The sequence below is a fragment of the Podarcis pityusensis genome (genome assembly GCF_964106645.2).
Source record: "Podarcis pityusensis genome assembly, chromosome: 2".
Lineage (NCBI taxonomy): Eukaryota > Metazoa > Chordata > Lepidosauria > Squamata > Lacertidae > Podarcis > Podarcis pityusensis.
This window is the reverse complement of record NC_138029.1, coordinates 92,805,904-92,832,447: the sequence shown is the minus strand read 5'-3', so window position 1 is coordinate 92,832,447 and position 26,544 is coordinate 92,805,904. Positions and strand designations below refer to the sequence as shown.

The following is a 26,544-nucleotide window of genomic DNA, read 5'->3' as shown; positions in this document are numbered from 1 at the left end:
TTCCAAGGCTTGCGTTGTTGTTGTCATCATCTTCCTTCGACCGCTTCTCGGAAAGAAACCTTATGTGAGCGGGGACGGGCGTGAAACGCTGCGCCGCCGTCTCCGCGTGATGACGGCGGCAACGGTGACTCCGACACGGCCCTGTCACAATCCTCCTCCTCCTCCTCCCCATCTCGGCAACACCCCCCTCTCGCGCCTCTTCACACCCGTCGGCCCTTAAAGGAGACGTGTTATTGTTTCTGCCAAGGATACGTGGGAAGGAGGAGGAGGAGGAGTCTGAGGGGCGGGGAGGCTGCGCGCTTCCCCCCTCCGCGGTCCCCTCCTCCGACAGGCGCGGAGCTTCCGCTTGAAGTATGCGCGTGAAAGGGGCGCGCGGTGGCCGCCGTGGTGCTACCGCCGCCGCCGCTGCTGACGGCTCCGACCATGCAATGGCGGTCGCTGGTCCTGGCGCTGGTGGCGCTGAAGCTGGCCGGGCACGCGCTCTTGTGGCTGGCGGGGCCCAGCCTGGGCTTCTACCACCAGCGCCTGCGGGGCCTCTCCTGCAGCCCGCCGGAGGGAGGCGGCGGCGGCGGCGGCAGCAGTGGCGGAGCCGGAGCCTCCCCGCTCTCGGACGCGCGCTGCTTCGACGCCGGCTTGGTCGCCCCGCACTGGGCCTCCTTCTTGGGCAAGGCCTGGGGAGCCGGTAGCGGCGCCGCCTCCTCGTCGCCCCCCAGGAGGGTCGTCGGTGTTGGCGGCGGCGACGAGTACGAGCAGCGCTACAGCCGCGCCTTCCCTCCGCAGCTCCGCGCGCAGCTCCGCGACGCCGCCCGCGGCATGTTCGCCTTCGGCTACGACAACTACATGGCGCACGCTTTCCCCCAGGACGAGCTGAACCCCATCGAGTGCAGCGGGAGGGGGCCCGACCGAGCCGACCCGTGAGTAGCCTTCGCGAGGGAGACTCTTTTTTCCGGGGCTCGGCACCCCGCCCTCCTCTGCCCCCCGCGACGCCCGTCCCACGGTCTGGGTGGGGTGCGCGCTCTGCTCGTGCTCAGGGGCACCGCAGTCCAGGCTGTAGGCCCTCCTGCTTGCTTCGAGAGGATGAGAGAGAGAGAGAAAAGAGAATTTGGAGATCGGGCAGGGAGAGGGAATTGGACGTGGTCTACCTGGGCTGTTGGCAAAAGAATGGAGTTAAGAGGGGAAAAGAGGACTTGAGAGTTTTCGGTGGGTGTTTGTGAAAACCTTGTCCCATCTGTTTCAGCGGGTGAACTTGAACTCGACGAGAAAGTAAGAGTGGAGCAACTTAGGGACTTAAAGCAGGGAGACTTTGAATCACCTTTCAAAGAGTATTTTCTTTTTTTGGGGGGGTGGAGGGAACAGGTTATGGGATATGCTGCCATAGGCCCTTGGGAGCAAGTTGAAAGGGAGACCATTTGAAGCTGATAGCAACTACCACCTCTGTGGTTTAGGCATCATACAGTATAGGTATTAGTATGTGTTCCCATTTCTTGCCCAGTGCCAGATTTATGTATAAGCTAAACAAGCTATAGCTTAGGGCCCCACTCTCTTGGGGGCCACCAAAAAATTTAAAGGAAAAATAATATGGGTGTACATTTCCAAAATACAGTATAAGATAAAAAAAATAAAAAAATAAAACCTACATACAGCAACAGAGTTTTGTGTTGTGTAGACTCCTATGATGCAAGTAATGGGTCTTGACAAAGGATAGCTGGACATATAAAGGGCCACATTAACTTCAGTAGCTTAGGGCCTCATCAAACCTAAATCCTGCTCTGTTCTTGCCCCAGCCGTCTTGTATCGATGTGGAGCTATGACTGTAACTACGGTGAGTGTAAGAACCCTAGGTTGGTCTGGGAACCCAAAGGTAGGGATGTATTGATGCTAACTCCAGTTGCAGTGCTAAAGGGAAAACCAACAACAACAGTGTTGAATGGTCCCTGCACGTAGAAATGGGTGGGGAGCAGAGTTTAAGGTGAAAACATGGAGCTTGTTTTTGAGATGGGAAGGTTCGGATTTAGGAGAAGTGAAACTGGCAGTAAAGTTACGGCTGCGGATAGGAAAAACAGTCTTTCAGAAACAATAAAACTGAACAGTCACAAGAGCTATGTAGTGACTGCATATGTGTACTCTTTCCAAAGTGCAAAGGTGACAGTTGGAGTGTGACAGCTATTGGTTTCCTCTAGTTTCTTTTATCAGATCTTATTCTTACAGAAGTGTCAGACCCAACTATGTTGCACCCAGTGATGCCATCTTACATGTTGTTTGCAGTCTTAAAAATCGCAGAGTGCTTCAAAAATTGCATGAGCATTGCTTCATTCCTCCTGGGAGGGAGATGCAGTCGACAGTGGGGTTTCCCTTGGTTGCAAAGACTAACTTTGCTGCTAAAGCTTTGGTTGCTACTAATAGATTCCTGGTGCCTCTCGGTTTCCTGCAGCTATACATTGTCCTTCCTGTATAGGTCTCTTTCTGTTGTCTAATGGCTACAGGTTAAGTAAGATATATGCAGTAGCAGTTAACTGATTTGTGCAGTTCAGTGATGTGGATTGTTTAACTAACACAACTTCAACATGTTTGCTAGTAAATCTACATGCCATATTCTTTATGCTTTCCTGCAAGCTTATTTGTAAGTGAGCCTTGAAATGACACTTGGTAAATAAGATCACAAAAGCTTTTAGTCAACACAGACACACCTAAGGACATAAAGAAACACCTTCTTGATCAGATCAAAGTCCTTTAATCCTGCATCCAGGGCCTCTCCTGCTCATGATTTCCCAGCAACTGGTATTTGCCTTTGATTCTAGTATGTAGCCATCATCACTAGTAACCGTTTATTGCCTTATCCTCCATGAATTTGTCTAATCCCCTTTTAAAGCCACCCAAGTTCCTGACTCTGTTACTGAATCTGCTGTGTGTCTAAAGTGGTAAATTTTTCTGTCCTGAGTGTCACTGGATGGGTTCTAGGATTGTTTATGGAGGTGTAATTCTTGTGGCACCTTCTTCTCCCTATCCTCTTTCAACACACCGCATAATTTTGTGCATTTTATCGTGTCTTCCTCCCCCATCTATTTTTCTAATTTGAAGAGCCCCAAAAGTTGTAGGGGAATTGCTTTAACCCCTAGTCACTGTGGTTGCCTTTTTCCGCACCTTTTCTAATTACGCATTTTTTTTAAAAAAAGTGTGAATCAGAATTGTATATAATATTCCAAACGTGGTTGCACCATAAGCTTGTATAAAGGCAGTACAATATTGGCAGTTTTATTTTGATCTCTAATACAGAATCTACCTCTTTCACAACGGTTACACACCAGCTCAACATTTTAACTGAGCTACCCACCACAACCTCAGTACCTTTTTTCCTGGTCAGTCATCACTAGCTCACCATTGGTGTGTATATTTTTGGTGGGTATAATTTTTTGCCTTGCTATGCATCAGTTTACACTTAAACTGAACTGCATTTGACATTGTCCTGTTTGGAGAAATACCTTTTTGGAGCTCTTCGTGGTCCCTTTTTCTTTTTACCACCCTTAATAATTTGACCTGACTGTGCCAGAGTCCAGGTCATTATGAAAAAGCACAAAATGGATCCTTGAGGGAGCCTCACTTCTTACATACATCTGTTGTGAGAACTATCCATTTAGTCTACTTGCTGCTTCCTTTTTAAAAAAACGGTTCAGTGATCTATAAGATTATATGTCCTATTATCACTGCTAAGTTTAATCAGGAGCCTTCGGTAATGAACCTTTTGAATGGCAGATTTTAAAAAAACATTTTGAATACAAAATAATCCATGTTTTATTGGAATATGTATTGTCTAATAATTGGATTAAATTTTATATAAAAGCTACACTATAAATATAGCCTTCTGCCCAACATCCTAAATTAAGTAAGACAGGTACTTACACAAAGATGGAATCAATGTGAGCTTGATATTCTGTAATTTGATCAGGATCACAGTTACATATGTGAAGCACATGGGAAAATCAATTAGACCTAGCCTGAACATTATTTGGAGATTTAATTTTGGCTCTTTGCTATGTATCACTTGAACAAATAGGCCTGTGCTAGCAGAGCAATTTGAGCTTAAAATTTTATTTCATATAAAGTTATATAATACTGTGTGGACTTCACCCATTCTGTCTTTCCAGATTATATTTATAATTGCCTGTGTGGCTATTTCTCAACAGATGCACCAGTAAGGAAAATCTAATTTTATGCTTAGAAAGTGCTTTTAGGGTAGTTTTTGTCAGGGTTGAGAAACATCAGAGTAAATCTTAAAGCTTTCATAATGAACAAGCTGATGTTGTCAACCTTTGCCATCTTGTTGAATTTTGAATGGTGCTTTGGGTCCAAAGAACACTGTGTTCTTGGAGAAAGACATCTCTTCTCCAAGACATCTGTTCTCTCTCTTTTTTTTATTTCCTAAAACAAATCAACATATTTTCAAAATATTAAGTATCTACTCAAAACTTTAAAATATCTTGAAGTGTTGAATGCTGGTTGTAGACTAAATCCAGTAATTTGAAGGTTACATCGGTAACTTTATTCCAGTTCTTGAAAAAGGGAAGGAAGCTTAAATGTTGTATTTATAAACATAGCTGCCTACTTTTGTCAAAATAGTCTATATCATGGCTGTATTCATGTTCCTAGCTATTCTTGCTTTGTAAAATCTGTTTTCACTGCAAGCAGCTTCTGTGTTTCTTGTCTACCAGTTTTGAGCTACTTCCTTTTCTGACTTTGAGACTTAACTGGCACGCAGATGTTTGTATAACAGCCTCAAATTTGAGCAATTGTATGGATATTTCAAGTTACTTTTAGAAAATCATGCATTTCTGCCACATTTTGGGGCCTAGTTAAGACTATAAGACTGGGTTGAAGAATAGAGAAAAGTTCATAAAAAAAGATGAGAGAGCTTACTTGCTGTTTTGATTAAATAGTTCTCACAAGGAGACAAGGTAACTTAAATTGAACAGTGGCTTCTCACTTCAGTGGTCGCTGTAGCAAAAACAGCATGCTAAGCTCTGGGTGTATGTATTTGTACTTTCTTTGGATCCCATCCTAATCCCTACATACACTTTGAAAGAAGGAAAAATACACCCTTTTACAGCCTTGTTATTGATTGTGTGTCTAAAGAAATAAGCAATTGTGTTTTGATCCTGAGTATATATACCCTAATCCACCCTTCAACAACCTGGTGTCCTCTAGCTATTTTTGACAGCAACTTTTTCTCAGCAGCAGACAGCATGACAAAAGGTTATGGGACTTGTATTCTGCAACATCTGGAGAGCACCAGTTTTTGTTTTGTTTTAAACAGCAGAGTGCTCAGTGAGAAGATGTGGCACAATAATCCTGTCCTGCTTTTTGTATCAAGCCTTATAACAAGAATTCTTTTTAATTTAATTTAGAAAAAGAATGAACAATTTTCTGATGTGCTAATTTGCTCATAGTTCAACAAGTATCTGAAATTGCATCTCCAAGTTTAGACTTGTATATGTTTATTCACTCGATTATACAGACAGTAGTATAGCTTCTAGATATTTGTGTCACTTTAATTTCAGATGTGCCCAGTCCATCAAGTCAAAATACCTAGGCCTACCGTAGTTCACTTACCGGTATATCCTATTTCTGACTTTGTTAGACTACGTGTCCTATTACAGTCGTACCTTGGAAGTCAAACGGAATCCGTTCCGGAAGTCCATTCGACTTCCAAAACGTTCGAAAACCAAAGCGCGGCTTCTGATTGACTGCAGGAAGCTTCTGCAGCCAATTGGAAGCAGCAGAAGCCTCGTCGGACCTTCAGCTTCCAAAAATCGTTTGAAAACCGGAACACTCACTTCCGGGTTTCGATCATTTGGGAGCTGATTTGTTCGGGAGCCAAAGCGTTCGAGATTCAAGGTCCGACTGTAGACGCATGTTGCATCTTTGCCTTACTATGAAAGAAATTGCATATGACTGAATTAAAAGTATAACATGACAGTAGACTGATTAACTGTAGGAGTGTGCTAATACTGCATCTATGTTATGGGGCCAAGGCTGCAATCCTTTGGGTACTTAGCTGGGAATACATCCCATTAAATTCTTTAAGACTCTCATCCAGATAATCAAGCTTAGTATCAGGCTACAAGATTTATAGACTACATTCTTGAACTAACTTGTAAAAAATCTGATAGAACTAACTTCTAAACTGACTTTATTTCAGTTCAAATCTGAATATCAATGATGTCCTGGGAAACTACTCGCTTACTCTGATTGATGCATTGGATACCCTAGCAGTGAGTTTAAAATGTTTTTTAATTACTGGAAAAAGAAAAAATGATCAAAAGTAGTTACAACCCCACACATGCACCTCTTGTTTTCCTGCCTTGCCTTGATTAACACACATGTCTTCTGGGCAAAGACCCATACTATTCAAATCCGGAGTGGAGTCCCTAAGATGGTTGGATGGTGCCTTGTACACCTCCTTCTGGCAACTCCTGCAGCCAGGCTGGTGCCAGGTGTATTGCTCTGCTTTCTTTGGACCACATCAGTGAGGCCGAGAAGGTCGTCTTGTTTTGTAGGCAGTCCAGGACCTCCATACACACTGCCCAGGCTTGCGCCCTGGGAGGTCACCGCGTCGCTGTTAACGAAGGAGTTTGATTTCACCCCAGGAGGTGCACTCCATTGTCTCTCGAGACAGACAGGTGCCAACATCTTCCCCTTAGATAACTCCCCTTTCCTGAGTTCTCTTCTGCTGGAAACGGAACTCCCTTATTCAGGGAAAAGGGATCTATTGGCTTCAGTTCATGTCTGGCTTTGTTGATAGTCACAAGCAGTGAGAAATTTGATTATATGTGCCAGCAGACTCTATGGAGCAGAGTGGAGTCAATTGTAAGCAGTTGGAATTGAATGTCTTGCTGCCAAGGTAGTTTTCTTAACTGAGGAAGGTTTTTTTTTAAAAAAAGGAAATTAATTCCGTCAAGCAAGCTCGATTCAACACATCTGATATTTTTATAACCACCCTAATTATTGACTGTTATTAAGATCCATGCCACAGTAGACTTTTGTATCATTTTCTTCCTTGTGGAATTAACCCAGTGCCATTGCATTCTGATTATTTTAACTCCATCACCATTTGTATTAGTGTTAGAGCCTGCTTTTAGCTTGGACAAATCACTATAGCTTCTCTACATGGTGTTGTTTAGACAGTTAGACATTTAACCCTGGAAGTTGTTTTCTTATACTTTGAAACTTTGTATAGGGCATAGTTTTGTTGCATTTGGTTTTTTTTTCTTTTCATAAATCATACACCTTACTAAACCATCACACTTAAATTATGGTGCTTTGTGTTCTAATACTTTGTTGTTCTTAGGACGGTACCTTTCGAGGTCCTGAAATATTATTGGGATTTAGGAAATGTGACAGTGGAAATTTCTACGATTTTTAGTAATGCCTGATATTTAATTTTTGTTTTTAAACATTTTAAACAGCTAGTACAAAGACTTGTGATTATTTAATCTGATAATTATGTTTTGCCTTAAAGGTAATGGGAAATTCTTCAGAGTTCCAGAAAGCAGTGAAACTAGTGATAGACACAGTATCGTTTGACACAGATTCAACCGTCCAAGTTTTTGAAGCAACAATTAGGTAGGTTGCCACTTGAAATCTGAGAGCATTGTATGTGAGCACCAACTAAATTTATCACATTTTCAGAAGACAGTTAATTTATGCTTGCTTGTTGTCTCACAACATAGTGTAATAAATTGGCAATTTTGAGTGATAGAAGAAAGAATGTCACTAAAGCAAAATAGAGGGTTAAAGAGGACCCACTTTTTATTATAAACAAACACCAGCAGGGAACTGACAATAATTTTAGCCCTCTTAATATTAAATGTCTAGCAATATTTTTTGTCCTTACCCCTGAAGTCAAAGCAGAGGAGGACATGCATGAAGTTCCTTAGGAGCAAAGTGCTTAGTAAAACTGTAACCATCTACTACAGAGAGTTACAAAACTTTTTGCTGTACAGTACAAATCATGCTGCTGTGCTGTATGAATGGAGCATACAACAGTATCTCCCTCCCTACAACATCCTCTTTTTGCACTCTCATTTTTCTTTTTAAAAAAGACACTACAAGTTGGGGTGCTGCTTTGCATCTTGGTGACTGCCCTTATTAGCAGTGCTATTTTTCTTTGACCGAGCTGCGGGAGGCAGTGGAAGACAAGGGAGTGCCTGGCTTGCTCTGGTCCATTGGGTCACGAAGAGTCGGACATGACTAAACAGCTAAACAACCATTTTTCTAGAAAAAGAGATGCCAGAACTCACCATGAACACCTCCCTTGTTCTCTTAGAATGGCAAGGATGCCCACCTTAGAGGTGCCGGAACTCAGTTCTGGCAGGTTCCCCCTGAAAAATAGTCCTGCTTATTAGTCTTTTTACTGCATGCTGTGTGCAGAAGTACTCATGCATGTACTCCTCAGTTTGTCAATTAATTTTGTTATAGAACTCCACTGTGCTTCGAGAACAGCAAACTTGCCACATTCAACTCTGTTTCCAACACCTGCAATTTTAACCACATTCAGATACTCAAAAGCAAGAAATACCTATAACTGGCAGAATTGAAATTAACCACTGAAATTAACATACCCTTTTTGTTCCTTACCCCTCAGTTGTGACTACTTCATTGCTTAAATGTTGTCAAGTCTTGCCTTTTTGTGCTTTGCCTTTTGTTTACTTATGTTTAGTTAAATAAAAAGAATGTGTCAATGCATTTGAGTCATGATATATCTATTTTGCCTCTTGCAGCTAAGCAAATTGCCAGCATTTTGGCATTGGCTTCTTTATAAGAAAGATAGAGCAAAGGTTTGTAATCTGTTCTAGTGATTTTTTTTTTACTTAAGAGGACTTTCTATTGAGGGTTTTGAAAAAATAATAATTTAGAAACAGCAAGTTTATAGATTAGTGGAGATATATAAACCTATCACAGTGATTTGCATCCTGGCTTGGAATTTTCAGTGTTAGCCAATAATTTTCAGAGCCTTTTTAGAGGCTAACTAGATGCTGAAAGCTCAATTTAGGTCCTGCACTTAAATTAATTAATTCAACTTTACTGTACTTGGTATTTCCTTGTTAGCTGAGACTACAATCACAGATGTGTCCTCGCTCAGGATATGCAAGCTCGGAATATTGCCGAGCATGGGATGGTGTGCAGAATAAACATAAAACAATTTATATTGTGTTTGGACATGACAAAATTAGTATTAAGACATTGTGATAGTAGGAAACCGGGCAAGTAAATGACAGCAGATTTTTCTGAATTCTGTGCTGGTAGACAAAACTGATGTGAAATAGCTCAAGAAGCAGATTAAGATGCTCTGCATCTTACATGTTGATCTTTCAGTTGAAGAGTACAGAATGTGGTTTGGGCCCAAGGCCTAAATGTCTCTCTCAGCCAGGCCTCTCTTTGTCCATGGAACTTCCTTCACCCCTTTCCCCCGGGCCACAGCCCTCAGTGTGCTTTTTGCTTGACTAGTATGTGTCCTTGAATTCTCATGATGACCCTTGCTTCCATGGATGGAGGTGATTGGAACGTTGCCCAGGATGGTTGCAGCGCTCAGACTGAAAAATGTTCCCCACTCCTGATATAAGCTAATGTTCTATTTGATCTTCAGCTTGAACCTAACTTTGATAACTGATATGCTGTACATTACACATAATGTAGCAAATTATATATTGTCTCTTTTAAAACTTTCTCTTACAGGGTTTTGGGAAGCCTGCTTTCAGCCCATATCATCATAACAGATGCCAGGCAGCCTTTTGGGGATATGACTATTAAGGGCTATGATAATGAGCTCTTGCATATGGCTCATGACCTGGCTGTAAGACTGTTACCTGCTTTTGAGAACACCAAAACAGGAATTCCATATCCTCGGGTAAGTGTGCCATGAAGAACAGTTTTCACGGAACCTTCTTTAATACTTCATTCTACTTTCACTTGCTGGGGCTAGATGGGTCTTAAATATTAAACGTAAGGCCCGCTTTTTGAAAAACTAGATTGGAATATCATCCACGTATAGCAGCTTTGTGGAGGAAGTAATGCCTTTCTCAGTACATCTGTGTTTACAGGCCTTGCTTTCTCATGTTAAAACATACAGCCTGACAGTGGAAAATATCTTTGCCCTCACTTTAAAAATCTGCTGTCAAAACCAACTGCTTTAATGGATGCCCTAGGTCAGCTGTTGGTTCCTCAACATGACTGTGTTCCTGAAGCTGTTCCATGTTGAAGATTTTGCAGTGTCTGACTTGGTCTTTTGATGGCTGGGTATTTACATGCCTAATGTTAATCTGGATACTCCTTTAAGACAGATTCTCTGTGGAATATGATGCAACCTCATGACAGAACACTGATGAAACACACAAGTCACTTTATATTTGTCCTTGATTATCAAGGGGGTAGAAATGAAGGAAGCAAAAGACAGAAATATAACTGCTTGCTTTTCAAGAAATGAACATTTGAGCCTTCTTATCTTTGTATAGGTAAACTTAAGAACAGGAATTCCTTCTGGCAGCAACAGTGAGACCTGCACTGCAGGAGCTGGATCCTTATTGCTGCTTGATTTTCAAGAAATGTACATTTAAACCTTCTTATCTTTGTGTAGGTAAACTTAAGAACAGGAGTTCCTTCTGGCAGCAACAATGAGACCTGCACTGCAGGAGCTGGATCCTTATTGGTGGAATTTGGAATTCTTAGCAGGCTTCTGGGCGATTCCACTTTTGAATGGGTTGCCCGCCGAGCTGTGAAAGCACTCTGGAGTCTAAGGAGCAATGACACTGGACTATTAGGTGCATAATAGGTTTATGGGTCTTGCATAATTAACAGACTTTGTTAACAGTAATATAATCCCGAAAAGTTACTTATTTAAGATATTTATATACTGCTTTTCAAGTGAGCCTCACAGATTGACTTACAAAGCAAAGGCAAGATGCAATGGGTGGAAGGCAAGTTTTTTTAAAATCAGATATCTTTCTCTCCTGCCCTCCAGCAAGGTAGGGGAGCAGTTGTGGGAGGCAAGATGGTCCTTTCATAGTTGTGATAGCTTATACCACTGAACTAACCACAGCACCATTTGTATGGTCGCCCTGGGACCTTTCTGCCCAATTGCCTAAAAATCCTCCATTAGGAATAAATTTTTACTTCTACGCTAGTGCATCCAATGTTTGCTTGTGAGCTGTGCATCATAGGTAGGCATATTACAGAATCGGGAGATGGGATTGTCTGGGATCCTTGCTGCATGTACACACAATGGAATATACTTTAGCTGCATACTGTGTGAAGCCACCCTAATTTAGTGAATGATTATCTCTGCAATAATGCACCACGGCAATGTTATAGAAACACTCAAATATGGGTATTGATTACTGCAGTAAATTCACCTGGTGTAGAATGCAGCTATGTGCACACGTGATAATGGAGATGGGATTATGTACGACTAATTATTTGTGAACTGTGCTGTTGGTCTTCCAAGCCCTGTTCTCAAAGCTTGTTTTTAATAAAACCTTGTACTTTCAGTGCTTCACATACAGTCATATCTCATGTTATGACCACTTCATGTTACGTTTTTTCAGGTTGCATCCTGCGGCAACCTGGAAGTACCGGAGAGGGTTACTTCCGGGTTTCGCCACATTCACAGTAGTGCTAAATCGCGCTTCACGCATGTGCACAAACACCAAATCGTGCTGCACACATGTGCAGATATGGCGCTTCAGGTTGCAGGCTTTTCACGTTGCGAACGGGACTCCGGAACGGATTCCGTCCGCAACCGGAGGTACCACTGTACTTTAATGAACATATAGTCCTAAAATCCTCTTGAAATGATTTGGGAAGTCCAAGCTTAAAGTCCCCTTTAGGAGTGCTTATATTGGCAGACTGTTGAAGGAGATCCGCTAACACCCAAGCCACAATTTTATTTTTAAAAGACAATGCAAAGGGATGTAGCTTTCCCATACTGAATGTTTTGCATCCAGACTTTTGGGTGTAATGCTTGACTTCTATACTGATGTCCTCTGGCTTTTGAGATTGTATACACTTTATTGTAATTTCTTTCATGTTATACAGGAATTTTATACTATGTTGAGCATTATCAGCCAAGCAGTGTATAAACGCAACAATTTATGTAGCTATTCTTGGATAATCTTTGTCTTTGTGTTTACTTCATAGGCAATGTTGTGAATATTCAAACTGGCCACTGGGTTGGAAAGCAGAGTGGTTTGGGAGCAGGATTAGATTCCTTCTATGAATATCTTTTGAAATCTTACATCCTCTTTGGAGAAAAAGAAGATCTAGAGATGTTCAATGATGCTTATCAGAGTATTCAGAACTACTTAAGGCGAGGGTATGTTCCTTACGTTACTATCTTCAGGAGGCTGTAAAACTTGCCTGGGCTGGTTGGAACATGGAACATCAGTTTCCTTAAGAATAATTATGTGTTCCTCTGATGTACACTTAAAAACTGTGATTATTACTACAAACTAAATTGACACTTACTGTCTACCTTCAAATTCTTCTGCAAACCCATGTTGTTGTTGTTCAGTCTTTGGCATAACCACTTAATCCCCATGCCCTACTTGTAATTAGATGTGTACAAGCAGATTTCTGCTTGTGCAATGGGACTTCACCTTCCTCTCCCCATACCCCATACCCCACTCAGATCTGTTCCAAAGAGCCCCCCAACCTCCAGGGAGGAGGAGTGGAAGGTAAAATATTGTTGCGTAAGTGAAAGTCAGTTACACTCACAGGCAGACAGTTTGTGTTGCAACCTTAAGTATACAAAATTGAAATGATTTCCCCCTCTTTACTCCTCTTTCCTCTTAGTTCCCCTTCCTTGGTTTCCCTGTGTCAAATCATTGATTGTAAGAACTCTGGACAGGATCTGTCCTCCATATAGTGCCATCTACTCTAGCATTATAGTAACAGTGATGTGGGGTGGAAGGTTTCCCAGTGCTTATATTTTCCATTTCACAGGAATGTACGCTAGTTACAAATACAGTATAAGTCAAGTTTTGCAGTTTCAAATGTGTTCAGCTTTGTTTCCTCAATGTAAGTAAAATAAACATGTTAATTAGATTACTCTCTAAAGCACTGGAAAATTTTCTGATGTACACTGGAAAACTTTCCAATACAAATCTGCCTATTTTGTGTTGGGCGGAAAAAATCCAAAAAATGATCCAATTAAAAAATAATTTTATTCAATCCACACCACATTATTATAATCATGCTTAATACACAGTGATAGCTTTATACTAAGCTACCACCTGCTTAGTTTTTGCTATACTCTCCTAGATTGGGTGACATCAGAGGAGTCAGAGCTGTAGCATATTTGAAAGGTTTTACAAGCCTTTAAACTGACGAGCACTGTTGTAGGTATGTTGTACATACACTTTCTCAGCATAGCCCTCCATCCTGCAAGTTGGGTTATAATGGTGAACTATACTGTATGATTGTTATAAACTCTCCATATAAGGTTGGTAGAGGGAGATGAGGCCTCTAACTTCCAGCCAGAGAATAAGTTTACAGAGAACTTACCGTAATTTTCGCTCCATAACACGGAGTTTTTTCCTCCTAGAAAGTAAGGGGAAATGTCTGTGCGTGTTATGGAGCGAATGCCTACGGATGGCAGGGGAATCTGCTGCAGTTGTGAGCAGTCCGTGGCTCGCTTTGAAACAGCAAAGCGGGTGTAAGCGGCTCCTGTCAGCGAGCCGTGCCGGGGAGGAGGGAGAGAAGCAGAGCGGGGTTGGCTGCTTTAAAACAACCCCATGCTCTCTGTCCCTGCCTGCAGTTTTTTGCTGTCCGATTTTGGATTAGCCACTGTAGGGGCTGTGTGCGTGTGTGTGTGCTTGAGCTATCATTCTCCTCCTCCTGCTTCCTGTTCACTCTCCCAGCGCCCCTGCGCTCTCCTGCGACTTTAGGATTGATACTCTGTGTGTGTGTGTGTGAGGCATCGTTCTCCTTCTCTTGCTTCCCACTCCCAGCGCCCCTGCACTGTCCTGCGACTTTAGGATTGATTCTCTCTCTCTCTCTCTCTCTCTCTCTCTCTCTCTCTCTGTGTGTGTGTGTGTGTGATTGTTCTCCTTCTCTTGCTTCCCGTTCACTCCCCCAGCGCCCCTGCGACTTCCAGCGCCCCTGCAACTTTAGGATTGATACTCTGTGTGTGTGTGGGGGGGATCATTCTCCTTCTCTTGCTTCCTGTTCACTCTCCCAGAGCCCCTGCGCTCTCCTGCGACTTTAGGATTGATACTCTGTGTGTGTGTGTGTGTGTGTGTGTGAGAGAGAGAGAGAGTGAGGCATCATTCTCCTTCTCTTGCTTCCCATTCACTCCCCCAGCGCCCCTGCGACTTCCAGCGCCCCTGCGACTTTAGGGCGACTTTAGCATGGATCCACATGGATCCTCAGGATTTTTGCATTGGGCTACCCCAAACTCACCGTCAGATCACATGTCTGTGGCCACAGCATGAACCACAAAAATCATACAACCACTGTTTCATTTAGAATATTTTTTTCTTGTTTCCCTCCTCTAAAAACTACGTGCGTGTTATGGTCTGGTGCGTGTTATAGAGCGAAAAATACGGTAGTTTTGCTTGTGTTCACTGGATGTGGGGGCTTGGGGGAATGTATCTCACTTTATCTGTCGGTGTTGTAGAGCAGAAAACAACATTTTATTCATTCACCAAAAGGCTCAAACTCTGGCATCTGTCCTTTAGAAATTTTACAAGGTCTTTTAAAAGTTATTTGCACACAAATTGACCCATGCAAGATTTTTTTAAAAAATAAATTTATTCCCCAGACTCTAAAAAACTCCATCTTCTTGCACAAAAAATCCTGCACTTGTCTAAAGTTTGTCAGGTTTCAATCTCTCAGAAGGAACAACTGTGCCTACACATTTTTATCTATTTCTGTCAAAAAGTTTTTAAAAAGTTATAGCTGTTGGTTGATTTCTATGTTGTAGTTAGAGGGGTCATACAAAGGCCAAATTTTGATGAGACTTTGGATCTAGGCTAAAGTGGGTTGTGATCAAAGTGGTCCAAGCTGAAGCAACCCGCTTTCTGAGATGCTGAAGCAGGAGCGAAATGGAATCTTGTCTTCAGTGTTCACCACTTGTACATATAATGATAAAGCATATTGTTTTGAATCAAACATTGCTTTTTATTCCTTTTAGGAGAGAAGCCTGTAATGAAGGTGAAGGGGACCCACCACTCTATGTTAATGTAAATATGTTCAGTGGGCAGTTGATGAACACATGGATTGATTCTCTTCAAGCTTTTTTCCCTGGGCTTCAGGTATTTTCAATTTGGTGGAGAAAGTATAGAAAGCTTTGCAAAATGTGTACTATTAGGAGCTCAGCCTCCCAACCTAAAACAGATTTTGTTGGTCCTTTCTATAAAACTTGCATTTGGTAGGAAAGACTCCCCCATATTCAGTTCTGATCTTGCCTTGCACTGTGCAGTTGACTTGCAAGTGTGGGTACTAGTCTAACAACTGGAACTAAAATGCATATGTATGACCATACAGATTCCAGAAGTGCAATGTTAGCATCATCATGCAGGTGGGAAGTGAGACAGCCGGTGGCTATACCCAGGGGATTAATTTGCCAGCTGGCTGCTTAGCACTTAAGATGAAATGGATGTTGGGTTGTAGTGGTAGACACAAGATAATCGCAAAAGGGTTTGTGTGTGAAGGAGATACTAAGGTTCCTTGACCACTGACACCTCCAGTAAAACTGGTTATGTTCCTTTTGCAGCAAAAGGTATGTAGCAATTCAGCTTCTACTGCTGCTGATTGAATGTTACATGGAGTTGCACATTACAGCACATTACAGCATGCGCCTAATACATAGGTTTTCCCAGTCTATTTTTATTATTTGCTTGGTGGTGTCTGGTCCAAAAGCAGCTATAGCGCTTTTATATGTTTCAAAAGTCAGAGTTCTTTTGCTGAGCTAATGTTTGCTACAATTTTAGAGTAGCGTTCCTGATAACAGGTTTATTGTCTGGTGCTTTTCCTGGCCTAGGGAGACTGACGATACCATGAAAGAAATTGGTAATGTTACTATATTATTACCAGTGAGCTGTCCTACATTTATGCAATTTTTCAATTTTGCTGCTTCTCAGGTTTTAATAGGTGATGTAGAAGATGCTATTTGCCTCCATGCATTTTATTATGCCATATGGAAACGATATGGAGCTCTTCCAGAGAGGTACAACTGGCAGTTACAGGCACCTGATGTCCTCTTTTATCCCCTAAGGCCAGAGTTAGTAGAATCTACATATCTTCTTTATCAGGTATTAAAGGTTTCTTACTATATATAATTGTCTTAATGAATGTATCCTTGTTGCTGCTGCTTAAGAGGTGTGGTCCCAATATACAATTACATATTTTCAGACTGATTCAATCTATTCTATTTGAGAAACACTGATTTAAGGGAATCATTGGTTTAAATTACATTTTGGGCTCCATGTTTGGATATGACAATCAGGATCCAAAGAACTGGTTAAGTACGGTAATTTAGTTTTTCTTGCGTAGAGGGTGTGGGGCTCCCCTCCTCCCACAATGCTAACATTTGAATTGGCATAGTGATCTACTATCCAAACTCTGGAAACTTGTTTAAATTCTTATTGGTGAGAACAAACTAGCATTAAACTATGGTTTTGCATCTGGTTTGTTTACTTTCTAGTGGCTGAACTATTTAGCTTTACTAGTGTTTAAGCCTTTATTTACATGGCATTGCATAATTTCTTCACACTTATTTCCTTCCTTTTATTTAGGCAACAAAGAATCCCTTTTATCTCCATGTAGGCATGGATATTCTTCAGAGTCTGGAGAAGCACACAAAAGCAAAGTTAGTTTTCACACTAAACTTTTAATATCACCTTGTGCTTAGCTATTGGAAAATATAGAGACAAATTTTGAATGAAACCTTTTATTTTAAGTTACTTGTGAAGTTTCTTCTGAACTGAGCTGCATGTGGCAGTTTATACAAATATGCTTGCTTCCATTGAATTAATTTTAAATCTCTTATCTAACGGGCATGTGAGCAACCTCTTTGCTTTTAAACATCAGAAACGCTATGGCTTGGATCCCAGTGCTCACAAGGGATGCTTGAAAAACCTGTGCTTCAAGTGTTAGCCCCTATGTTGGATTTGCAAATCTCACTTTATTTTGTGTGTAGTACTTCTATATTGCCTATTAACCAAGTTTCTTGAGGCGGCAGCTTACAATGCATTAAAAATACATGAGTTATAGGGAGGAGCAAAGGTGTTTATAAGCCTCTCTGCTGTTTTCAGGTGTTCAGTTGACATGCTGCTGCTGAATTTCTGGGCCACAAGCAGGTCTTAGAGGAAAAGAAAGCAGTCTTACAGAGTAGGGTTTACTCACTGGGTTGCTGCTGCCTCTTACGACTGAGAGAAGTTTCATAAGGAGTCATATGGATGAAGGGAAGAGAGTTCAAACAAGGAAAATATTTCCCAGCATGCCCATGGCTTTAGGCATGAAGCTCTTTAGTTGTCACTGTACCATAACACTTCTCAGCACCCTCTCGCTATCTCCTACTATTACCAGCCTGAATTATGGAGAGGAACAAGCTAATGGTTGTGGGATATTTGTTCTAATGGCTCTAAGAGGCACTGTGTTGGTGAGATATTAGGACAAGACCTGCTTGTTGCTCTTGGGGGTGTGCTGCTTGACAGAGCAGAGTTGCTCCATCAGCAGTAACTAGAAGAAAGCTAAGAATAGCAGTAACTTTTGGAATACAGTTAGAATCATAGAATTGTAGAGTTGGAAGGGACCACGAGGATCATCTAGTCTAACCCCCTGCAATGTAGGAATCTTTCACCCAATGTGGGGCTTGACTCCATGACCCTGAGATTAAGAGTCTCATGTTCTATTGACCAAGCTATCCCTCTATGGGCTTAATTTCTTAAAACATTTGTGGCTTGCTAGTGATAATTGAGGTTTTTAAAATTTATTTCAGATGTGGCTATGCTACTCTGCACCATGTTATAGAGAAGTCCAAAGAAGATCGGATGGAAAGCTTTTTTCTCAGTGAAACATGTAAATATTTGTATTTGGTAGGTATTCTTGGGGCTTTCTGTTTTAAAACAGGCTTGTTCACTAGAACTGAAGCTAGCAACGAGTGGTGGGGCTGCTTATAATGATTCATAGGGTGTGTGTATACATACATACACACACACACACACACACACACACTGTTTTATAATATAATCTGTGTATCTAACACATTGGCAGGCAGAGTCTGTAATAAATATGTTATACTGGTCATTGCATATTCAAAATACATTTTATGGCACCTAGCTGCAAAGTAACCTGCTTCCTGATCTGTGTCAGTTTTGCAAACGTGGTGGTACTGCATTGCTGTTATATATTATGCTAAATGTGAAACATTAAGGATACATTAAAAATTCTTGTTTCAGCTTTTTGATGAAGAAAACCCAGTGCACAAATCGGGCAATAGATATATGTTTACTACAGAGGGGCATATAGTATCGCTGGATAAGCGTCTTCGTGTTTCACTGTGGCAAGATACTTTCCCTGAAGAACAGAAGAAGACTGAAAAGCTAAAGCCAAATGAACTTAGAGCAATCAACTCTACTTCTAATGTAAATATAAACCAGTTCCAGTTTGGGTATAGTAGTTGTGTACAGAAATAGGGAATGCAAGCAATTCTGCCCAGTTAACTAAGCATTTTGTAACCAGTAAATATAGAGTGTCCTGGGGCGGGAGGGGGGGGGGAGTGCCTGCTTTTTCAGCAAATATATCCATGGATGCTGCTCAGATATATTATGATGGCAATTGCAATATGTATTTTTCCTGTAAATAGTTTCTGTTTTGCTGAATAGGAATGATCTTATAATTAGCTTTTGAGGGGGTGTAGAGGATCAGAAACCCATTTTAGAATCTTAGGTTCCAGCCTGCAGGGACCTAAATCTGAAGGTTTTGTGGAGCAAACTTGAGTGTTCAGACAACCTTTGTCCAAGTATTCTCCAAGACATATTGTTTCATACATATAAGTGTTACTTGTCTTTCTAGACGAGGGTCAAGATGCAGTAGCAGATTAAAAGCCCAAATGTTCAGAAAGAAATGAGATCTCAACAACATAAAATTTCTTTTAGACACTATAATTCATAGTCCTTTCCTGAATTTGTTTAATGCACAATTCTGCACCCTTCTTGAATGGTTGTGGCTAGAACCACATGAGACCTAGCTCCGATTTTTTCAGAAACGATGTAGATACTAAAGGCTGTATTCATTTGGTTCACACGAGTACACAGGGGTGGCCAACTCCCAAGAGACTGCGATCTACTCAGAGTTAAAAATTGGCAGTGATCTACCCCCTTTTTTGGGGTTCATGTTGAGCTTTTTTTAGGGGGAGCCAGTGATCTTCTAATAATGATATACCACAGACGTCCAGTGATCTACCGGTAGATCATGATCTATCTGTTGGACGTGCCTGGAAAACAGTAATTGTCTTTGCCATCCAGTTAAACTCTGGGGCGGGGAGCACATTTTGGTTCAGGTAGTCAAGAAGATTCTTTGTTTAAAGCAGTAAAGCCAAGTTCACTCACCAGTTCCTTCCAGTGGTAAAAGAGAGCTTTGTGTGCATGACCAAGAATCACAATGGGTGAGTTGATGTTCCTGGAATGTAGCAGTTTAACAGAGATATTCTACTTGTTCCTGTAAACTCACCAGCGTTTTGGATAGCTTTGAAGGAAACTTTTCAGTACCGAGGACTATTTCTCACACTTTTAAGATATGAATGTGTCAAGTAACACTCATCATTTAAGTATGCCCATTCCCTTACTTCTGTTAGGAGCAGTATCTGATCTTGTCATGTTGCCAAGCAATGCGTGGTGTGAATCAAGCCCTCCCATCCAAATGGTACAAGATTCAGTCCTGAAAAGCAAGCTACTGTGAACTTCCTACTATTAAAAAATGTCTCCTTCTGTTTTGCAGTGCAACAGAGTACCAGATGAGAGGAGATACTTGCTGCCTTTGAAGAGTATTTACATGAGACAGATTGATCAGATGGTGGGCTTGATCTGAACATCTCTTCACATGGAGTAATCCTTAAGGCGCAAGGCAGCATCTTGTTCTGAAGATGAGTCTCTTGAGCCACATAGCTTATAGCAGGTGCAGGCATTTCAATAGCCACTCATTGTAATGAAGGATTCAGTTTAAAGATGGAAAGAGGATCCCGTGCTAGACTCCAGTTGTTATCACTGAAATACAGTTGGATGTGGCATATTTTGCCTAATGTGAGCTACGTTATCGCATGTGAAACTTTGAAGCTTGTATTTCTGAAAAATACGTGATAGACTAAGGTGACCTTTTAAAAGGATTGCAAGTATCTTGTATCAGAAATGCTGTTTTGCCACATCTCTTAATTGCATTCTAAATAAGAATGTTGGAGAGAACCTATATATATTTCTTATAAAAAAAAGGGTGTGTGTGTGGAAAAAAAGGGAATGTGCAATTTCTCTCACCAAGCTTAATTATTAGATTATTTAACTAGCAATAAACAATATTAATTATTGCTCAGGTATGAAAAAATCCATAGGTTCTGGTTTTACTCGGTGTCTTGCTGGAAATGTCCTAATTGAAATGCAGTTTGTTGCAATATTAGCCAAGATATTGCATCACTGTGTTTAGGACTAACATCTAGGCTGATGTTGAAAACAGTGTTCTTAATTAGAATTGCACATTCAAGGGTGTATGGAGTTTACTAGTTTCTGAAACCCGTAATTTTTAAAAGGTGCCTTCTAGTAGGTGTAAATGCACAGAGCCACTCATCTGATACTTTGTATTGCTGATTTACCAACATTCACAACATTATTCTGTTTATATTCATCTCCTGCTTTGTGCCTCTCTGGGAGATCTTCCTGAATCTAAGTATTTACATTCCTTGTAGTTGTAATATGTGAGCTTTTTGAGCTAGTGCCTTCTTAGCTGTTTTCAGAACAGAGGCAAGGGCTTGAGCTGTTCATTTTCCAGAAAGAAATAACCTTTTAAAAATCATTTATAACTATTGTACTTTTACAATATAAAAGATTAACATCCCAAGTAGTGTTTGAGGGTTGTACACTCTCCTTTCACGTTTACTGTGAATTGAGTATTTACAGGTGATTATTGCCCCTTCTTGAGGCATGTATTTTACATATACATATAGCAGAAGTAGAGAGAGAAGCTGATCCTCAAAGATGTTCTGGCCTTTGATTCCCATTTTAATTCCTGTGACAAGAATATTCACCATTTTTGAAGAACCTTGGGGCAACCAAAATGGATATAAGATGAGGCCTTCCTTTGTTTCTGATGAACAAAGCCTTTCTTCCACACCCCAGTAAGGCTGGGAAGGTAGAAGAGAGTATCTGCCTGCCTTCAGGAATATAATTTAAACCCATTTGAGGATTCTTACAGTAGATTGAAATATGATTATTGATCAGCATTTTCCTCTTCGAAAAGCGCAATACATCTTGGATCAAATTTTACCATGCATTGTGTACATACCAGTTTCACTACCTAACCTAATCCAGTTCATAATATATGTTTGCTTTCACAAAACACATTTCAAATACTACATAATATTTATCAAATAAATAATTAGGGCTTGCTTAATCTCTTTGGCAAACAAATGAATCTCAGGGATCTCAAAGTAGGCTTATGTTTGCCTAGAAGATTTTGTGTTTCACTGTACAGCCTTTCTTCCTATTTTCTCAGTGTTGCTATTTGTAAGAGCGAGCGAACAGTTCAGAATCCTCTGGAAGATTAAAATCCTATAAAAACCATGATACCTCTATAGGTGAGACCAGATCTTAATGGCCTTCTTTTTTTTCTCCAAAATTATGCCTATGATGTTTGACCTAGTAGCTGACTTTTCAGGTCAAGCAACACTTCCTGAGTTACGAGGAGAGCGCAGGTGGAAAAAATGATTGGGCTTTTTGACCAGTTATACAGGGCTGGCATCATCTACTAATCCTGCAAAGGAGAGCATGTTAACCGTTCACAATTAGAACGTGTGCTTTAGGAGGGAATGTGTGAAGCAAAAAAGCTGAAAACTTCAACATTGGCTGGAATCCATAGAGCAGTTTATGCAAAGTACTTTACTAGCACAGTGAATTTTGCTATTGGGCCCAGTTGGGCCCCACCCCAGTCATGAACTGCTTTTGAAACTGAGTATTTCCAAAGTTTTTGTTGTTGTTTGAAAAAAGATCCTGGCCATAAGCTGTTGATGTGATGAGAAATGCAAACTGAAACAAGTCAGTTTATCACTGCTATAATCATGTTGTCAACAAAGCATGCCGTCACAAGGTATGTATGTGTCTGCATAATGGGGTCGACTGGGTGTGTAACTTTTTCGGCATGTCCACATTGGCGCTTATGACTATGTGTAGCCTCTTTGATGCAAATTGCACGTTTTGTAACTCAACTTAGGAAAGTTTGTGCCTACTAAAATGTTGGGTGTCCAAATGGTGACTTACAGTTTGGCTTATTTTTCCAAGTAATGTGTTTCAGATGTTTGCTTTTTAAAAAAACAACAACAACCAGGTTACTAGAGTTCTAAAGGCTTAAGGGCACTTACAAAACACTTGTACTTCTAGTCAAAATAGTATACTTCTTTCCCATGTGATTCAGCCAGCATTTTGATTGGTTTTGGTATGGATAAAATCTCATATTGAGAAGGTTGTATCTGTCCTTAGTGACTGGTGTCCGAGGCCACTCATAGATGCTAATATGTGCTGTGAACACTCAAACAGATACCTGATATTGACATAGATTGCACTATCTATGGGGATATGAAGGGACTAGATCAAATTTCCAAGTGAAATATTGAAATTAGCAGTCTTTCAATATTTGAAGATTACCAACACTGTCCTATAAAATACCTTTTATTGTTACAAAATGTGTCCAGTTTCTTCTGTTGCAATATTAGTGTTAAGACCAAGTCTTAAGCGTTGCTTGGATAACTTGCCAATTCATAAAACCAAACTGAATTTCTCACCATAATGTGCAATATGTGTTTTTTCCCCCTAGCCTAATACGGCATTGTTACAAAATGTATTTAATAGGGTGAGGGCGTTACTGTTTATAAAGGATCAGATGTTCTGGAAAATGTAACGCAGATTTTACATTATAATTTGTATTAAATACTATTTCTTAATTCTGTGGTGCCTGTCTTTTCTCAAGTTTTAACAGAAAATGATATGTGACTGGAGGACCCTGTGGAAGAGGGTGTTTCATTTTCTGCGTAATGTGTAAGACTAGGCAGTTTTTACCCTTTACAGGCTTTAAATGTTGGATGTCCTCATTTGGACACATTGTCATGATGCAACTGCAGAAACCTGTCTTATATTTGTCTCAAATATGATTTGATGAGGGGGTGTGATGTGGGGGCATCTAGGACAGAGGCAGAAGGATTTCAGTATTCAACATCTTCCAAGCAAGCACGATTAACTAAAGTAGCAAACAGCACAGAACAGATAAGAACAGGATACATAATTTCAGTATCCCCTTCCCAAAGCACTGAGATTGGAAAGCCCTGGTAAAATAATTCCTTCTGATTAGAAACTAGGCCAGTCAGTCACAAAAGAGCTTTCCATCTCCCCACTTCCTTATCTGGCAAGCTTGAGATGTTTCAGTTTTTGCAGTTTGTTAAAAACGTCTGAATTGCGAAAGTGCTCCAGTAGTGTTACATTTGGGGCACTTTGGATATATTCTTTGGCTTGAACAAGCCCTGAATCCATCAGTAATGTATTTGCTTTGTTTCTTGATTTTGGAGTTCATCTGAATCTTATGCACACTCCTGTTGAATATCCAGCCCTACTGCTTATATCAGAGGTTTTCAACCTTTTTGAGTCCCCGGCTCCCATGACCAACTACATTCTTTCTGCGGTACCCAAGCCTAGTTATGTCACCCTATGTCTGCCAAACTGGCAGTGTCTCACCCTTTTTCAAACACCCTCCCTCTGGAGTGTTCCCTCCCCTCCCCTCCCCTCCCCTCCCCTCCCCTCCCCTCCCCTCTCCTCTCGCCTCTCATTGGGATTCCTGCCTGAGCTGCCTCAGCTCCTGGCAACCAGCACCCTCTGACCAGCCCCAGAGGCACCATTCGCCTGGGGAGCTTGTAGCCAGAGCTGCTGCAACAAACAACTGTGCAAGCCTTTGGGAGGCAGAGATGTGAGAGGGCAGCAGAGGAGGGAGGGAAGGAAAGAAAGAGGGACAGAGGCCAGTGCTGCCTACAGCACTCCTGACCATCATTCAAGGCACTCCAGTGTGCCACTGGCTTATATATTTAGATATAAACCTTGCCTCTTTGTTTTGACAATAATTATAATCAGGGGTATTGCAAAACCCATGCACAATGGCAAAATATATAAAGGTAAGATACACCATCTGTCTTCTACACATAGTGTCAAAACTCTCCATTACTAGATTTAAAAAATAAGATTGGTGGAAAAAGGAGGAATTAAAACAGGCTTGGAATCAGTGTATTAAGAATATCAAGTTCTCCTATCTTACAATCAACAGGGTATTGCCAGCCCTTCATGAATTGCATATGAAGGAGTACCTTTGTAATTTAAAAGGTAGGAAAATAAGCCAGAGATGGCATATTTTGAGGACCCAAAGCTTGAGCGATAGTTTTGGAAATGTGAAACATTATACCTAGTAAGGATGTGCATACAAGTATGAGACTTTGATCAAATATCATAGACGGTGGCAGTATGAAAGCTCAGACACAATAACGGCAATGAAGACAGCTCATCTGCAAGACACCGACTTATGTAAACTGAGTGTCCATATAGAGGAAGGAGTATGTACGAATCATCCCAAAAGCTAACTTCTGGTTTGTTCTGCTTTTGTGTCCTACAGATGTGATTTGTACCCACAAGAGGGCACTGTGGCTTCATTGAAATCTTTCCTAAAGGGTGCAGCAAAGTGTAATTGCATTTTTAAACACTTGTTTTTGAAAAAACATTTCCAGAAGCTTTGCTTTTCCTTCAGTTTGGTCAGGGAGAGATGTGCAGAGAGTTGAAAGGTAGAGGAACCAAATTCAAAGTGCATATACTAGACTACATTACAAGCTGCTTCATGCTCAGCTAGACCAATTGGTCCCTCTAGCTCAGTATTGTGAACACGTGACTGGCAGTGGCTCTCCAGGGTTTCAGGCTAGACTCTTTCCTAAGCCCCTACCTGGGGACACCAACAGCTGAACCTGGGACTGTGCATCCTTGAGGCATAAGGTTCTCATCCCGCCGCTTGCCACCCCAAGTGACCTAACATTCCAGCTGCTCCCTTTCTGGACGTGTGGAATTCCCTGCCATAGTTCCTACAGTGTGGTATGTGAAGCCTTTAACTGTTGCCCCCCAAATGACAGGTGTAGGATCGATACCCCCACAAAAGACACAGATAAAAGTAACAAAACAATATATTCGCATAAGGGGATGTCATATTCCTATTTTGATATTAGTGTAAGATTGCTTGGGTATGCAGTGCTTAGTTACTCAAGGTTATACAAACATAGTAACAGTTCTTTATAATGAAAAGAGTCTTCCGCAACTTATTAAAGCTTTTAGCCCCCCATCCTTTTTTTTTTTTTTTTTACCCATACCAAATTCACCTCTCCTGCATCCCTGGTCAGTCACAAGTAGGGACAGATGCTTTATGCTCGTCTTCCTCTACCTCAAGAGCCTCTGCTCCTTCTAGGGTAGTTGAACTGTATTAAAGAGTGCCTGCTAAGCCTCTTGGGCTTGCTGATCATAAGGTCGGCAGTTCGAATCTGCGTGACGGGGTGAGTTCCCATTGCTCTGTCCCAGCTCCTGCCAACCTAGCAGTTTGAAAGCATACCAGCATGAGTAGATACATAGATACCGCTGTGGTGGGAAGGTAAACGGCATTTCCATGTGCTCCCATTGCGCCAGAAGCAGTTTAGTCATGCTAGCCACATGACCTGGAAAGCTGGACAAACACTGACTTCCTCGGCCTGAAAGCCGAGTTCTGTGTCCAGTTCTGGGCACCACAGTTCAAGAAGGACACTGACAAACTGGAACGTGTCTAGAGGAGGGCAACCAAAATGGTCAAAGGCCTGGAAACGATGCCTTATGAGGAACGGCTAAGGGAGCTGGGCAGGTTTAGCCTGGAGAAGAGGAGGTTAAGGGGTGATAGGATGGCCTTGTTCAAATATATAAAAGGATGTCGCATAGAGGAGGGAGAAAGGTTGTTTTCTGCTGCTCCAGAGAAGCGGACACGGAGCAATGGATCCAAACTACAAGAAAGAAGATTCCACCTAAACATTAGGAAGAACTTCCTGACAGTAAGAGCTGTTTGACAGTGGAATTTGCTGCCAAGGAGTGTGGTGGAGTCTCCTTCTTTGGAGGTCTTTAAGCAGAGGCTTGACAACCATATGTCAGGAGTGCTCTGATGGTGTTTCCTGCTTGGCAGGGGGTTGGACTCGATGGCCCTTGTGGTCTCTTCCAACTCTATGATTCTATGAAAGCTGCACCCCATAGTGGAATTTGA

At 41.4% G+C, this 26,544-nt stretch overlaps 1 protein-coding gene across 2 annotated transcripts; it reads left to right on the top strand.

Moving 5' to 3' along the window:
• EDEM1 (ER degradation enhancing alpha-mannosidase like protein 1) lies at positions 1–23,191 on the top strand. Of its 2 annotated transcripts, XM_080995743.1 has the most exons (12): positions 28–914; positions 6,194–6,266; positions 7,514–7,617; positions 9,730–9,901; positions 10,628–10,811; positions 12,187–12,361; positions 15,182–15,302; positions 16,131–16,301; positions 16,785–16,858; positions 17,990–18,086; positions 18,450–18,635; positions 19,990–23,191. In XM_080995743.1, the coding sequence occupies exons 1-12, from the start codon at positions 424–426 to the stop codon at positions 20,077–20,079; spliced, it is 1,938 nt and encodes a 645-aa protein (XP_080851869.1). In that variant the 5' UTR covers positions 28–423; the 3' UTR covers positions 20,080–23,191. The 2 variants fall into 2 exon arrangements, with proteins under 2 accessions (XP_080851870.1, XP_080851869.1); XM_080995744.1 differs by lacking the exon at positions 19,990–23,191 and having other exon boundaries at positions 1–914; positions 17,990–18,069; positions 18,450–18,585.
• The last annotated feature ends 3,353 nt before the right edge of the window (positions 23,192–26,544 follow it).